The sequence below is a fragment of the Cavia porcellus genome, unplaced genomic scaffold (genome assembly GCF_034190915.1).
Source record: "Cavia porcellus strain 051 isolate PalLab524CR breed Dunkin Hartley unplaced genomic scaffold, mCavPor4.1 scaffold_13, whole genome shotgun sequence".
Taxonomy (NCBI): Eukaryota; Metazoa; Chordata; class Mammalia; order Rodentia; family Caviidae; genus Cavia; species Cavia porcellus.
This window is the reverse complement of record NW_026947496.1, coordinates 23,826,521-23,840,700: the sequence shown is the minus strand read 5'-3', so window position 1 is coordinate 23,840,700 and position 14,180 is coordinate 23,826,521. Positions and strand designations below refer to the sequence as shown.

Sequence of the window (14,180 nt, the reverse complement as noted above, 5' to 3'; positions counted from 1 at the left end):
TTTTTCAGGAATGTATTATATCTACCATATTTAATGCAAAAAGCTTGTGTTTAACTTAATAGCATTTACTACCTAGAGTGTGCTGGGCACTGTGCTAGCAGCTGGAGAAATACTGTCAAGCAGATATAAAGACCCTTTCTGCTCCCACAGAGTTGGTAGATAATCTGATAGAAGAGACAGGCAGTAACACATTTATATCACACGCTAAGATTGTGCTATGAGTGAGTAGTTCAACAGTTTATGAGTGCATCTAACAGTAATGTGACTCATCCTGGGAGGAAGTGGCATTTGGGCTTGGTCTGGAGGCTGCGCAGTGGGACTGAAGCAGGCAGTGTGTGGGAGGGCAGTAGGTGAGCAGGGCTTTGAACATAGACTCCATGCATGGAGGATGGTGGGCTGAAGAGACAGTGGGCATCCTTATGCCTGCTTGTCATGTGGAGAAGTGCAGGTTCAGAGAGGGTGGCTGCATCTCCCACAGCAAGTAAGTGCTAGACCTGATTTTCAGACTCACAGTTCTTTTAACAGCAAGATTAGGAAAACAGTTACTAAAAATTTCTTTAGAAGAAGCTATTTTGGAAGCAAATTACTGCTTGCAGATCAGACTAAGTTAAATACATGTTTGTGTTAACGTGCATTTAACCAACTAAAGTGTATGCTAATTCCTGTACTTAGGCAGGTTATCAAGGGCAAAATCCAATTGCTATCAAGCAATTTTCCACTTCTTTTTAGAAATAATCTAAAATACTTTTGCAAAACACCTTTGTTCAAGATGAAACAAAATTCTTTTGCCCAGTTGGTCTACTAGAGATGATTTAATATAATGTTATGTTTTTTGTATATTTAAATATTGGTATGCATGTAAAGTAAATTTTCTATTGAGATCAACTCTGTCCAATAGAAGACTCTAAAATGAATAAAATATTTTTAATCTGTGCATTAGAAATAGCAACCATTAGCCATCAGCAAATGTGGGCATGATACATGGTCAGTGAGTCTGAAGAACTGAATTTTAAATTTCATTTTAATTAGCTTTCTTAACTGCTATGTTGGCTTAGCCTTTCGTGCAGGTGAACCTAGTTTTGGTTCATCTCTTACTCAGGGCTTTAGGATATAGCACTTACTTGCAAATCTGTTTACTACTATATCCTTTGCCACTTAACCTTTGAATTCCTAATGTACTTCCCTTTTGGTCTGTCTAGAACATCTTCAAACTTGAGCTTTATATTTCTGAACTTTTTTCTTTTAAATTGTCAGTGAGCTTCAAATTTAGCAAACATTGAAATATGTTATGAAAGACACATTTTGCGATCATTTTGAAAAGCTAAATCCTTGTGTGGTAATTTGCCTTTAACTAGATAACATGTTCCTAAGTTCAGTGTTAGAATTTGTGTGGAAACTTCTGTAAGAGCAGATTCCTTGAGAGCGTGCACTATGCCTTACTCATGTTTGCAGCTGGAGCACCTCGGTCAGTGCCCAGGGTATTGAATAAGGGTTATAGCTGAGTTGAGTTTTTCATAATAGAAAGGATCCCCACAATTTTAGAGAAATGAGAGATGTCAGAATAGGTTACTAACTCAAGTAGGGGATTGAAACTCATTTCCCTCGCTTGTCAAAGTATTTGGAGTTAATCTAACATAATTTTTGTTATGTAGATTAGACCACATATGAAAGGTAAGTCAAAACAGAAGGACTAAGTATGTCGTGTGGACTTTGAAAGCTGTCGTTACCAATATAGAGTTTGCCATTGAGGATCCCAGTTCATACCTGTTGAGCCAGAGCATTTAGCTGTAGAGCCCTGGTTCACTTTTAGTAGTGCCCTTTTGACAGTAAATTAGGTGGTCAGTTACTAAAACTATTCACTGCTTTGCTACATTAATGACCATTAACCGTGTGCAGCTGACCCTGTGTATCCATAACATACTTGGAAAAACACTGTGTCGTTATTGGACGTGTACAGACTTGTTTCCTTGTTGTTATACCCTCACCAATATAGGATAACCGCTATTTTCACACTATTTACAATATACATTATTTGGTATTACAAGTAACCTAGAGATGATTCAAAGTATATGGAAGGATGTATGTAGGCTCCATGCAAATACCACTCCAAGATCTGAACATTTGCAGAGTTTGGTGTCTGCAGTGGTCCTGGAACCAATTCCCTATGGACACTAAAGTCACACCACACTTGTTTTAATACCACAAGGGAAGGGACAGAGGCTTTTTGTAAGAGTCCAGTTTAATGTTTTGTACCTGTGTGTGTTTGTGTGTGTGTGTGCACGCACGTGTGTGCTGGAGACTGAACCCCTGCGCTCATGTAGGTTAGGCACACACTACCACTAGGCTGCCTCTGCAGCACTTTGCTTTGTACATTGTAAGCAATAAATTTTTAGAGAAAAAATAAATGAATCAAGATACATTCGTGCTCTTGACTTCTGTAGACAGTTTTAGGGAGTCATTCCTTTTGCTAAAGTGTTGGGCCCTTTAGGGCATGCGTGAGTTACCCGGTTCTGCAACTCATGTGTCCGACACAGTACACAAGCTGAGGAATGATACACACATCAGTTGTGACTCCCTCCCTCTTTTAGCATTATTTTCCTTTACCTGTAAGAAAGCATTAGAAAAAGTGTAAGTTTAGCCTTTCCAAATGAATCTACAACAGATACGCTGATGCAAGCTTTTTTTAGTCACATGCATTTATTCTTATACCATGCCCAATATTTATTGGATTTCTACATTATGTGCACTCTGCTGAATACTGTGCTTTTGCAATAAAAGCCAATGAATCTCAAAAGTAAAATGTGTTTCTAATTAGTTTGCATGAAACTTATTTTTAAGGTTATAGGCTAGGTTTTAAAAATCTGGATCCTTCTATTTCATAAAACACAGGAAGAAGAACTCTTTATGCTTAGGAAGAATATATGGGACAGAGTATTTTTTATATTTGTGTATAGGGGACAGAGTGTTGGGTTTGAAAATGACCTTGTCCACCCTTAGATTTTGAATATTGGGAATTTCTGGCATTTGTGAAATTAATTCTCTCGGCCTGCTTACTATGTCAGCAGAATAATACTTTGTCTACCTACAGATGAGCTGCTTGTTTTTTTGCTCCCCTTGGTGGTTTCAGTCCATCCCTGGTCTGCTCACCTACAAATCTGTGGTGGAAATGAAGGCAAGCCTGACATAGCCTCATTCCTGTTGCTGAATGTAATGTCTTCTCTTGTACTCCTGGAGGTGATGTGATCATATGGCATTTCCCATTTATATCCTTCTTCAAAATATAATTTCCATGTGTTTTTATTCCTAGGTCCATGTACTTTTACTTACATATCATAAGTCTCCTGGTAGTACTTTTTCTGCCAATCAAACCACAAGCCCATAAGCCAAGGCAGCCTCGGACTCTGAATTCTATTCATAAGAAGAAAACAGATTGAGACCTCGGACATGAGATGAGCAAGTGACACTGCGAAGCGTTGGACAGGAGATGAAAAGCTCGAGGGTTCTCTAGTTACTTAGAGGCAATGTTTACACACAACCTTTGTTTTTGAATCGCAGGGAGTATTTTTATAAAGCCTTTACGCATAGTTAAATCAGCCTTGTCAGTTTAATTGCCTTAATATTTCATAGGACCTTTTAGTGGTATGAAGATTTGAGAATGTACCGAAGCTTCAGAGACAGTTCATTTGGGGCTACTGGGTCTTTGCATTTTTGGCATGATTTCTAGCTACTGAAGTCTGGATGCTGGGAATCCAGGCTTTGGCCCCAGGAGTTAGAAGATGATTGCTTATGAAAATTTATCATGGATTTCTTAAACGAGAATATCCACATACATGATTGTTTCTCAGAAAGGTCCAAATTCTTCGACATGGTGTGTGATATTATGGACAAAATAACCACACTCAGAAGACCCCGGAGGAGGAGATGGATCATGGAGGGAGGTTTTCAGGGTACTGAAAGCTCTGCGAGCTGGGGCTACTAACCTGAACACTTGAATGGACTGGTGTGCCTGCAGCTAGGCTGCACTTTTTTAAAGGAATGTAACCCTTTTTTTTTCAGAACTGAGCCTCAGTGGAAATCAGAAAGGCTCCATCTATGTATGGGGGATCCTACTGTTTCCATTTCATGTGCACTTGCTTTCATCAGCCTGCCCAGGAATGGTCTGAGAAGACACCCAGATATTCCCAGCAACAAAGACAGGAGGCCTTTTTTTTTTTTTTTTTTTTTTTGATACAGTAGATTGAACTCATGACCTCGTGTTTGCCAGGCAGGCACTGTGTCGCTGAGCTCTATCTCTAGCCCCAAGAAAGCCTTTTAAAGAAACAAAAAAGTCAAAGTTATCTGGAAGTTTGTTGAGAAGCAGCAGATGTGTCTCTCTTTCTGCCTTCTTTTCATGGGGGTGTTAATGATCATGACCATGACACACACATGGGCTGATTTTCATTTTCCCAGTTTCATAATTAATTAAACCCAGCTTGGCATTGTTTTTGTTGAGTCATCATATTGAAAACAAAAACCAAGAAAGTTTTCTATCTTTGTTATGAATGTGCTGTGATTCCTTTTGGCAACTTCTACTGGGGGAATATGTTGTGCGGGAGAAGGAGATATGGTATTGTGTTGTGGAAAATAATAATAATGATAAATATATGCTGCAATAATGTGCCTTCAATCAAAAGACTCGGGAGGAGAAAATTTGTTCAAGTCAAATGGTGAAAAGTTAGTTTTTCACTGAATAAATGCTATGTTTCTATATAAGAGAAATGTTTCTTAATAGGAGTGTTGCTTTTTGCGTCGAGAAACTTAATATGTAGTGTGTGTGTGTTAAACAAATGTGCACAAATTTGAGGTCTCACTTGCCTGTCATTTAAAGAGTATAACGTGCTCAGTTTTTACTGTGTGTGTCAAATATGCAAAAGGTTTTGTTTTTGGTATGATTTCTGATCTTCATCACCAGCTTTGCAGGTGGGATATATTTCCTGTGAAGAAGAATTTTGAATTAGAAAGAAATTTACTCATTGCCTGAGGGTCACAGAGGTGGTGGTGGGGCTGCTGGTAAGTGCTTTTCTCCTGACAGTAGAATGTGAAAGTTAGTTCTTTGTTTTTTTTTTTAAACTAGAGACTGGACCTAAGGGCTTTGTACTGAGCTGCACCTCCTTTATTTTGAGACATGACCTCTATAAATTGCTTATTGGGAGCTCAAATTGGTGATCCTCCTGCCTCACACTCTCAGAGTTCAGGGATTACAATGCCACCACATCCACTTGTCCTTGTCCTTTTAAAGCACTTACGCAGTCCTACTGCTGGAAGTGAGTACAGTCCTTCTGCCCTCTCTGTCTGGAGGACTGGTTCCAAGACTCCTTTGCCATAGCAGAGTCTGGGGATACTCAAGTGTCTTGTATCAAGCGGCACAGTGTTTGCATAGAACTATGGACCTCTTCTTATAAACTTTAAATCATCTTAGGTGACTTGTAACACCTAATACAATAAATGCTATATAAATAGTTGGTGCATTATGTAGAGAATATAATAAAAGAAAAATTTCAGCACAGCTAATTCCTCCTCTGGGTTTTCAGTTGGTAGCAGATGGTGGGCAGGAAGTCTGCACTAGTGGAAGCTGCAAATGTCAAAGGTAGCAGGAAGTGGAAGATGGTGGGAAGCAGAAGAGGAAACTGCAGCCCTGGGGGCAAGCAGATGCTGGAGTGTATTTGACCTTTAGTCCTTCTGCAGGATACACGATTAAAAAATGGGCAAACGAATTGAATAGATTCTTCACAGAAGACATTCATATGGCCAATAAATACATGAGGAAATGTTCAACATCACTGGCCATTAGGGAAGTGCAAATTAAAACAATACTGAGATTAAAGAATGCCAAGATCAAGAAGTCAAATGATAACAAATGCTGTCAAGGCTGCAGAGGAAAAGGTCGCTTTCTACACTGATGAAAGAAATGTAAACTAGTACAACCATTATGGAAATCAGTATGGGGATTTCTCAAAAACTAAAACTAGAAGTTCATGTGACCCAGTTACTCCCTTTTCTAGGAATCTTCCTGAAAGTTACAAACATACTATTACAGTGATGCATTTATATCCATGTTTCTAGCAGCACAATTAATAATAGCTTAATCTTGGAAGCAGCCATCAACAGATGAATGGATAAAGAAAATATGGTGTTTACGTTAATCTGCCATAATAAAGAATAAACTGCCCCTACTTCTGTCATCCAAGGGAAGCAGTAGAGTTCATATCAATGTAGGATGATGGTAGGGAAAGTCTTACTTCCTTTGTACTGGTTAGGGAAGGAAAATGGAGGTACCTTGCAACCATAATATTAAGTGAAAAATCAGACACAAGTTTTAAATAGTACAAGGTTCCTTTTAAATGAGAAACCACATTATAAATAAGGAGCAAAATAAAAGCAAATAAAAAATAGGGAGATCTTTCTCACCTGGGAAGGGGATCAGTGGATGGATGAAAGGGAGGAAACGGATGAAAAATGGAATTCAGATATGTGCATGTACCAACTCTACACAAGTAGTGTAAATACTGTGTACTACAAACGTGTACTTTAAAAAATGTGTAGGTCAGTACATTACACACACCTGTTTTACCAGAAAATCCAGGAATTCTACTGGGAAGCTCCCTAAGAAGTTTTGGTTATAAGGAAAGAGAATGTAAGTGTTTAAAATTTGTCAGCCTCTCCCACAGGGACACTTGGAGATTCAAGATCAAGACAGATGGACATCTTGTACCTGTTGAAAGTGGTAAATAGCACCGTTGGCCTGAAGGATATAAAATAACCCATATTCCATCGAAGTCTTTGAACGTGTAATATGGTTTATGACCAGGTTTCATTGAATTTAAATATCTGGATTTCTCAAAAAACTTTGGTGCTGAGTGAAGGGATCACTGGGGTGGTCAACTTCTCATTGTGAGGCTTTCTTTGGTATCAAGACAACCCAAAGAAGAGAGATTAGTGTCCTCCTTTCCCGAGAACCATTTAACCATAGGAAAAAGTTTCAGTTAATATTGGAATTTAAACTGAAGATTGGGACTTAGTAGTCTTAAGTATAATGTACATTTAGTAAAGATATATTGGACTCTTAAATTTTTCAGTGGAAAAGATCATTTTTTTAAAGACGAATCTGAAATACAGGCAAATCTCAGTTGTGAGACTTGACTTGTTCCATGATTCTGGGAAAGGTGGCCATGTCTACATTCGTGATTGTCACGTGGAGTTTGCCAAACGCTTCTGTTTGCAAACCAAATTGTTTGCAAACCAAAGCATTCCTGAACCACCGTAACTTTGTACTGTTAAAGTAACTTTTAATGTTACCATAAAGAATACCATTATTATTGGGTAGTTGCAAAAAGCAATAAATGTCCAGCCTGATAGTTTAGTGAAGAGAGAACATGGCAGCAGGAAGAAATGGAGAACAGAGGAGCCAACAGGTGGCTCTGCTGGTGTAGAGCTGGAACTGGTGACCTTGTGCTCTGCGTTATCAGAGTTGTACCTGGGCAGCAAGTGGGTGGTCCTCCAAGGCCATCTTTCTGAACCCCTTTGGCACATGGAGCCATGCAGGAAGCTTTAAAAACTGATTGCTACCTGAGCCTTCTGGGGACTACATCTTTTTTCTTCTCTTGTCTCCTGTTCTTGGCATAGTGCCTGTCATGTAATGAAGATTTAGTGAGTATTTGTTGAATGAATGAGAGATTGAATGAATTAGTTTAATGCTTCATTGCACTTGACAGTTTTGATTGAACCACTTCTGCACTGGGAAACATTGTTTCTGCTTTTCAAATTGGCTTATGAAATAAAGGCTTATGTTTTCAGGGAATTCTGGAAGCACATTATGTGAAATAAGCACTCAGCCGGCTTACATCGTCTGGACCCCTTTGATCTATCTATCTGTTAATAAATGCATTCATCACTTTATCAAATGTGTCATCTGGTGGGCACTTTGTTAGGAGCTGCAAGTAAAAGATGTGGACGACATTTTGTATCCTCGGCAAGCTCACAGTGAGCCCAGAAAGATGTGACTTCCAGCCATGTGCTATGGGGTTATTCAGGAGAATCGCAGAATACAGAAGTCAGAAAGTGATTAGTTGCTTATCCTTGTTTGTCTGCAAGTTTAGAGCAACTCTTTCAGGGTTCTTAAAGGCTGTGTAGGACAGCAGCATCACTGTTCGGCAGCCTTTTCCAGAAATGCATGCAGACCTTGAACATGCCGGGAAAGGCAGGAGTAGCAGGGTAGCAGCGTGTGCTTTTGTGCTTGCTTAGCGAGGTCATTTCTTGACTCAGCTAATGACTTCCTGAGCCCAGGACTAAAGCTACTTTCTTGGAAGAGACCAGCTCACATGAGCTTTATTTTAACTCCCTCATCTTATGTAAGGTGACCTACTGTACGCTGAGGAAAAACAAAACAACTAGCATTCATTGATAATTACTTTCTCTTGTATCACCTAATTGAGTTCTATGAACTAGGCTGTATTCTCTTCATACAGATGTAGAAGCCAAGTCTCAGGGGCTCTGAGTAACAGGTGTCAGAAGCCGAAATGACAACAAATTTAGCTGTAGATCTACTCGACTTTGATTTTTGATTCACTAATTCAAGCAGCTTCTTATTTCTACAAATCAGAATGTGAGTTACCCATGGCAGGGCCGTCAGTGGGTCTGTAACGTGGGAACGAGGAAACAGTGGTCGGGAAATGGCTGGCTGGGTAACATCAGGTTATTTCACGATGTTCATGGTGAGGGTTAAAAGCGAGGGAATTTCCATATTTTAGTAAATAAGTACAGTGGAATTTCCCATTTTCTGGGAAAACTGGTCTGTTTGGGGATTTACCTGCTTCTTTAGCATGAGTGATTGCACTGTGGTTTGGTCTGTGGTCTCCTGGGGTCTCCATGCAAGAGTGCAAGTCCCAAACAGTGGCCTCCCACAAGTCCCTGGCCCGAGGTGGCCCATTCCAGTTAGTGACAGGGATGCAGTTTGCATCCTGGTGCGGTGGACTGCAAAGCCTCCTTCACCTCTTACTGCAGAGGTACATGTATTTTCAGAGAGGAAAAGAGTTTGAAAGCTGAAAGTAACTCCAGCAGTTCCCTGCTTCAGTGCTTTCCAAATGCGGAGGGACTCATCCTGCCTCCTGGGGAGCCTGCTAAACATGCAAGGAGTTGGAAAACAGATTTGCTGTAGAAAACAAAAATGCTGACCATTTCTACTTCCATCGTCCGTGGAGAGCACTAGAATTCCTGTCAGAGTAGGACAGTGGTAGAGTAGCTGTTACTTTCTTTGTGCTAGTTAGAGACACTAAGAAATGGAGTACAAGTGGAGGCCAAGCAAAATTTTCCACATTAAAAAAATATTTTGGACCTTCTGTCATTGCTTTTGTTGGACATGCAGGGGTCACCCTAGAATCTAGGTAATTGATGTTTGCTGTGAGAAACAAATTGCTTTGCTAGAGATACCAACAGAATTTTAGGAGAATTAGGCATAGGACACTCAAGAGTAGAAGAGGCATGGCAGAAATTTGAAGACTGAGGAGGAGACTTCCTAGTACATGAGTGATCCTTGAGAACAGGAAGTTGTCTAATTGCCGTGCTGTTGCAGGTTTCTCTCTTAGGTAGAGAGACATTTTCAAATTTTCTTATTTGTAGTGCTTAAGATTGAGCTCAGGGCTTCATGCATGCTGGTGGTCTACTCCTGAGCTACACTTCAGGGCTCTGGAGATATTTTTAATCTTAGAAGAGGATACAGTTTTGCTTAACACTGAGAGAAGAGGGGAGGGGAGAACCAACTGAATAAGATTGGCAATGCTAGAGATTTAAACAAGGCATGCTCAGAGAAACCAAGCTTTCCTGCAAGAATTCCCAGATAAAATGGCCAAGGTGTTGTCCGCAAAATTTGGGGTTTTCTGTGCTTCTCATTATTTGAATTTCTAAGCAATTTTATAAAGCAATTTCCTTGAGAATAACAGATGTCTTCAGAGATACTTTATTATAAACAAAGTCCCACTCCTCAGATACTTTGACTCGGTTGGTGTGGAGTTATACCCCAAAATCAGTACTATTAGTTACTTGTCCACATAATTCTGATGCAGAATTCTATACTGCAATACTAAATTCAGATTTAGTAATCGAGGGCTTAGTTGCACTTTGTATATCTCAGGCAACCTAGAGGGTGGTGATTTTAAAGCCTCGCTTGAGGTGTCACAAATCTCTAGCAGAGATGAGAGCAGAAGTGCATTTCCCACCAATAAAGTTGCTTCCCGTGAACATCATCCAGCACAGCTGCACTTCCTGGGAACAGATTGGTCATGGAGCCCTCTGTATTTCCTGTATCCCCCTCCACTCTAAGAACAAATGTACAGGTGAGTGTCTGAGTAGCTTCCGGCATCTGTACATCTGCACTGCCTGGGTCTCAGCTGGTCTGCCGGATCTTGGAAGTTTTACCACAATTGCTGATCCAACCAGTGGAGGCAGATGGAAGAGGACCTTTTGCACAGTGTAGCACTTTTCTAGAGAAAAATCCATTTGGGATCCACGTGGCCCTCAGGATCCACTGGTCCCTTTTGTTTTCAAACAATGAAAATTCATACAGGGTAAGCACTTTTGACATTAAAGTTTACACAGTCAAAGCAGTTGCTGGCAACCATTTCATTAGGGCACTTTTGTCTATTGTCTTTGTTTCACAGCCAAAATGACCTTTCAGCATGTCTAGCTGCGGTCTAGGTTGTGATGGTGTGTGCATGCACCAGTGTGGAAAAGCTCCTGTTTGCCAGGGCAAGTTTTCTGGCTGTTGTCACTAGCCTTTTCCCTTCAGCCCTATATGCTGCTTCAGGGACTTCCTGGATAGCCCATCAGGCCATTGCTGATCACAAGCTCCTGTGAGCTCCGGCTGTCTGCAGCATGAAGCCCACCCTTCTCCTCTCCCCTACCCAGGCTTGGTTCCGCCTCTCACTCCTGCAGCTGCTCCTGTGTGGACCTTTCTCCAGCAGCCTGGAGCTATTGGCGACTTAGTTCTGCTGCCTAAAAGACCTTCCTTTAAAACATTATTCCAATTGTGCATCTGAATCGGACAAATGAATGAAGTTCATTGTGACCATTGCTCCTGTCCGCCATCCCTATTAGACCTGCCTTTTAGATTTTTTTGTTTTTCTTTCTAGTGCAGGGAGTTCTACCACTGAGTTGCATCTCAGCCCTAGACTTAATTTTTTTTCTTTGAATAGGTACCTACCAAAGCAAAAAAAGCATGAACTAACATGCTACTCAAAGAAAAGTTTGGACTGATATAAAGCAAGAGAAAATACAGAGTAATTGGCTCATTATTAAGCATTTATAATGTTGATCTCTACATTTTCAGGCAGGTGAAAATGAGTTCCATGCACCACGGCAGAATTGTTTTTCTGGGCTGAGGCAGAGGGACGTCTTGGAGAGCTGGGTTGAGTTTGGGGCTCTGACCTTTGCATTTGGAGACCAGCATTATAAATAGCCCTAATGGTGAACCAGTGGCTCCATACCTGTTTTTCCCTTGGAGACCAGCTTTTTCTTAAATATAGTGCTGCATCAAGCTTTTTTCTCCAGTAGGATTTGGGTGAAGTCAGAATTGCATGCTGGAACCCTGTTCCTGGGAGTGCTCCTTAGTGTTTAGATCCTTATCTTTTACAATTTTGTGTGGTTAGTGGTTCTGTTAAAAACAGTGCAGTCCTTCATTGTCTATATAACTAAGTTGGTATTTATCTATCTCACTATGATGAACTTTGTATTAACTAGCACTGCCATGATCAAGTACACTGGCTGAGTCTCTTAATCAACAAACATTGCCTCATAATCCTAGAGGCTGCAAATCCAACCTCAATGTGTCAGCAGAGCTGATTTCTTCTGAGCCTTTCTTACCTTTAAAATGACTGTGCACTCCTTATCATTGTTCTCCTCTTCCTCCTGCTCATCCTCCTCCTCTTCCCTTCCCCCTCCCCTTCTTCTTCCTCTTCCTCTTCAGTCCTTTGGATTAAACCCACGGTTTTGCACATGTGAAGCAAATGTTCTACCTCTGAGTTACATCCCCACCCACTTTATGTTGAGACAGAGTCTTGCTGAATCACCCAGGCAAGCCTCAAACTCTGGCCATAGCCTCCCAGGTAGCTGGGATTACAGGTGTGCACCACCACACCTGGCTTTAATCTCCCCCTTTAAAAAATCTGATCATATTGCCCAGCAGAAAGTTGTCACTTTAGCCTTTTAAAGACTTTATCTCCAAATACAGTCACATTCTTATGTGCTGGGGGATAGGACTTCAGTATCTAAATTAGGGAGGACACATCTTGGTCTGTACAGACTCTTACTTATTCTCCACAGCAACAAACCATGCTGCAGCGAGCATCCCTGTATATTTCTCTGGCGCACACGTGGGATACGATGCAATTGGTAGGGGGTAGTAGGGTAGCAATTCTGAAGCAGGATTTCAGGATCTTACTGTAAGGAAATGGACCTTTATCCTGCAAGGCGCTCGTTCTCTGGAAGGCTGTGTGAGCCTTTCCCTTTCCTGCAGTGTGTAACAGCTCTCCTTTGCCCATTCACATTGGTACTTGGTCTTAGCAGACTTTTATTTATTATTTACTTACTTGCTAATCTAATCAGTGTGAAAACAATATACAGAGAAAAATAATCCTGCTTCCTAGGCCTGCTTCTGGCTTTTTGGTCTTATTTCCTGCAAGCAGCCATTGTCATCTTACACAGCTTGTCTGAGAAGTTCTGTGCCGTGCGTCTGATTTTTTAGCTTGCTGCAAGTGGATCCTGTCATACTCATTTCTCCACGTTATTACAGAAATTTTCTAAAAGTTACTCTGAATGGCTGCATAATCATCTGTGAGCAAATGTGTCATAGATTTGCAAAACGTTTTCCTAATTCTTGGGTAAATTGGTTGTTGATTCATTTACAGAGTATAATATTTCTTCTAGAAAGTTTCGAAAGCTTGTAAATAGAATAAATCATCCATTATCCCAGTAGGAGCTGACATTTTTAATTTTAGTTTTTGGTTTCTGTACTTTTGTTTTTATTTTTAGTTGTTATTTTATGTGGGCATTTCTTTTTACAAAAGCCTAACACTTCCCGAGGTGTTTGGAATTGTAATTTTTCATTTAATTTAACAGTGCGAGCATGTTAATGCCACGAAAGCTCCCATCCCTTCCCTGCTCCAGTGAGCATACTGAGAAATGAAAATGGAGGGGGCCAAAATGACAGTTGGCTTGAACATGGCCTAGCAATTTTTTTAAAATTTGCAAACCTTAGCTCTTTGAACTATTATTTCTGTAAGAAATTACTTAGGTGTATATTATAGTCCACCTCACCATGGACATCGAAGCCTGCTTCTCTGTAGCATTTGATTCTCCGTACAGAAAGGGACCGTTTATTTTCTCTTTCAGTAAGTAGAAAATGTATATGAAACATGGATTTTTTTTTTCAGGCAGAACTGCTCTTTGGGTCCAAAAAGCTGAGTAACTTTCCCAGAACCTACCAAGCAATAAACAGAGAATTTACTTTCCTCTCAGTCTTATCCAACTTAAATTGCAATTCATGAAAATTATTTCTCAACAATTTCAATAGAAAATATTGGGAAAAGGAATCTCACTTGGGAACAGTAATAAAATACAAATAAAGTACACTACACCTCCAAACTTTAAAGACCAACAGTCCCCAAATATATTTTGTTCTGATTTTATATGAATAAAATTTTTAAAACAAATTTAAGTTGTATTATGTCAATGCTAAATCTAACTGATGTTGGAACCCTGAGCTGGTCAAATGTAATTTTGGTGTTTTAACACTTTTAAGAACTTGAAGTACTGATCTGTAAGCTGAATTCTAACGTTGTTTTCTTTTCTAACACCAGTAAGCACAAGATAGCTGTAAACTGATAGTCAAATGGACGCATACATAAACTCACAACAGTAATTTGAACTTTGGTCTTGGTAAGGAACTTGTGACAGGAAGAAGGAAACACAATTTGAAGCCCCTACAGCCCGCGCTGCCTTCTGCCTGTTGCTGAATCAGCGTTTCCGGAGTCTGAAGCAGGGAGGTGGCAGAGTTACAGTTGGGTGCTGGGAGGAAGCTTTGCAGAGTGAGCAGGGTAAAGGGAGTAAGGAGAGGTGTGTGGCCTGCCTTTGTTTGGTTTGATTTTTGAAAC

General features: G+C 40.3%; 1 protein-coding gene across 1 annotated transcript in view; it reads left to right on the top strand.

The window, feature by feature from the left end:
* Mboat1 (membrane bound O-acyltransferase domain containing 1) overlaps positions 1 to 4,758 on the top strand; it is a 105,902-nt gene extending 101,144 nt beyond the window's left edge. Inside the window, exon 13 of the mRNA XM_063259944.1 lies at positions 3,308 to 4,758. Coding sequence (XP_063116014.1) covers positions 3,308 to 3,434 — 127 coding nt within the window. The 3' untranslated portion in view covers positions 3,435 to 4,758. The remainder of the gene's footprint in view (positions 1 to 3,307) is intronic.
* Positions 4,759 to 14,180: the final 9,422 nt, after the last annotated feature.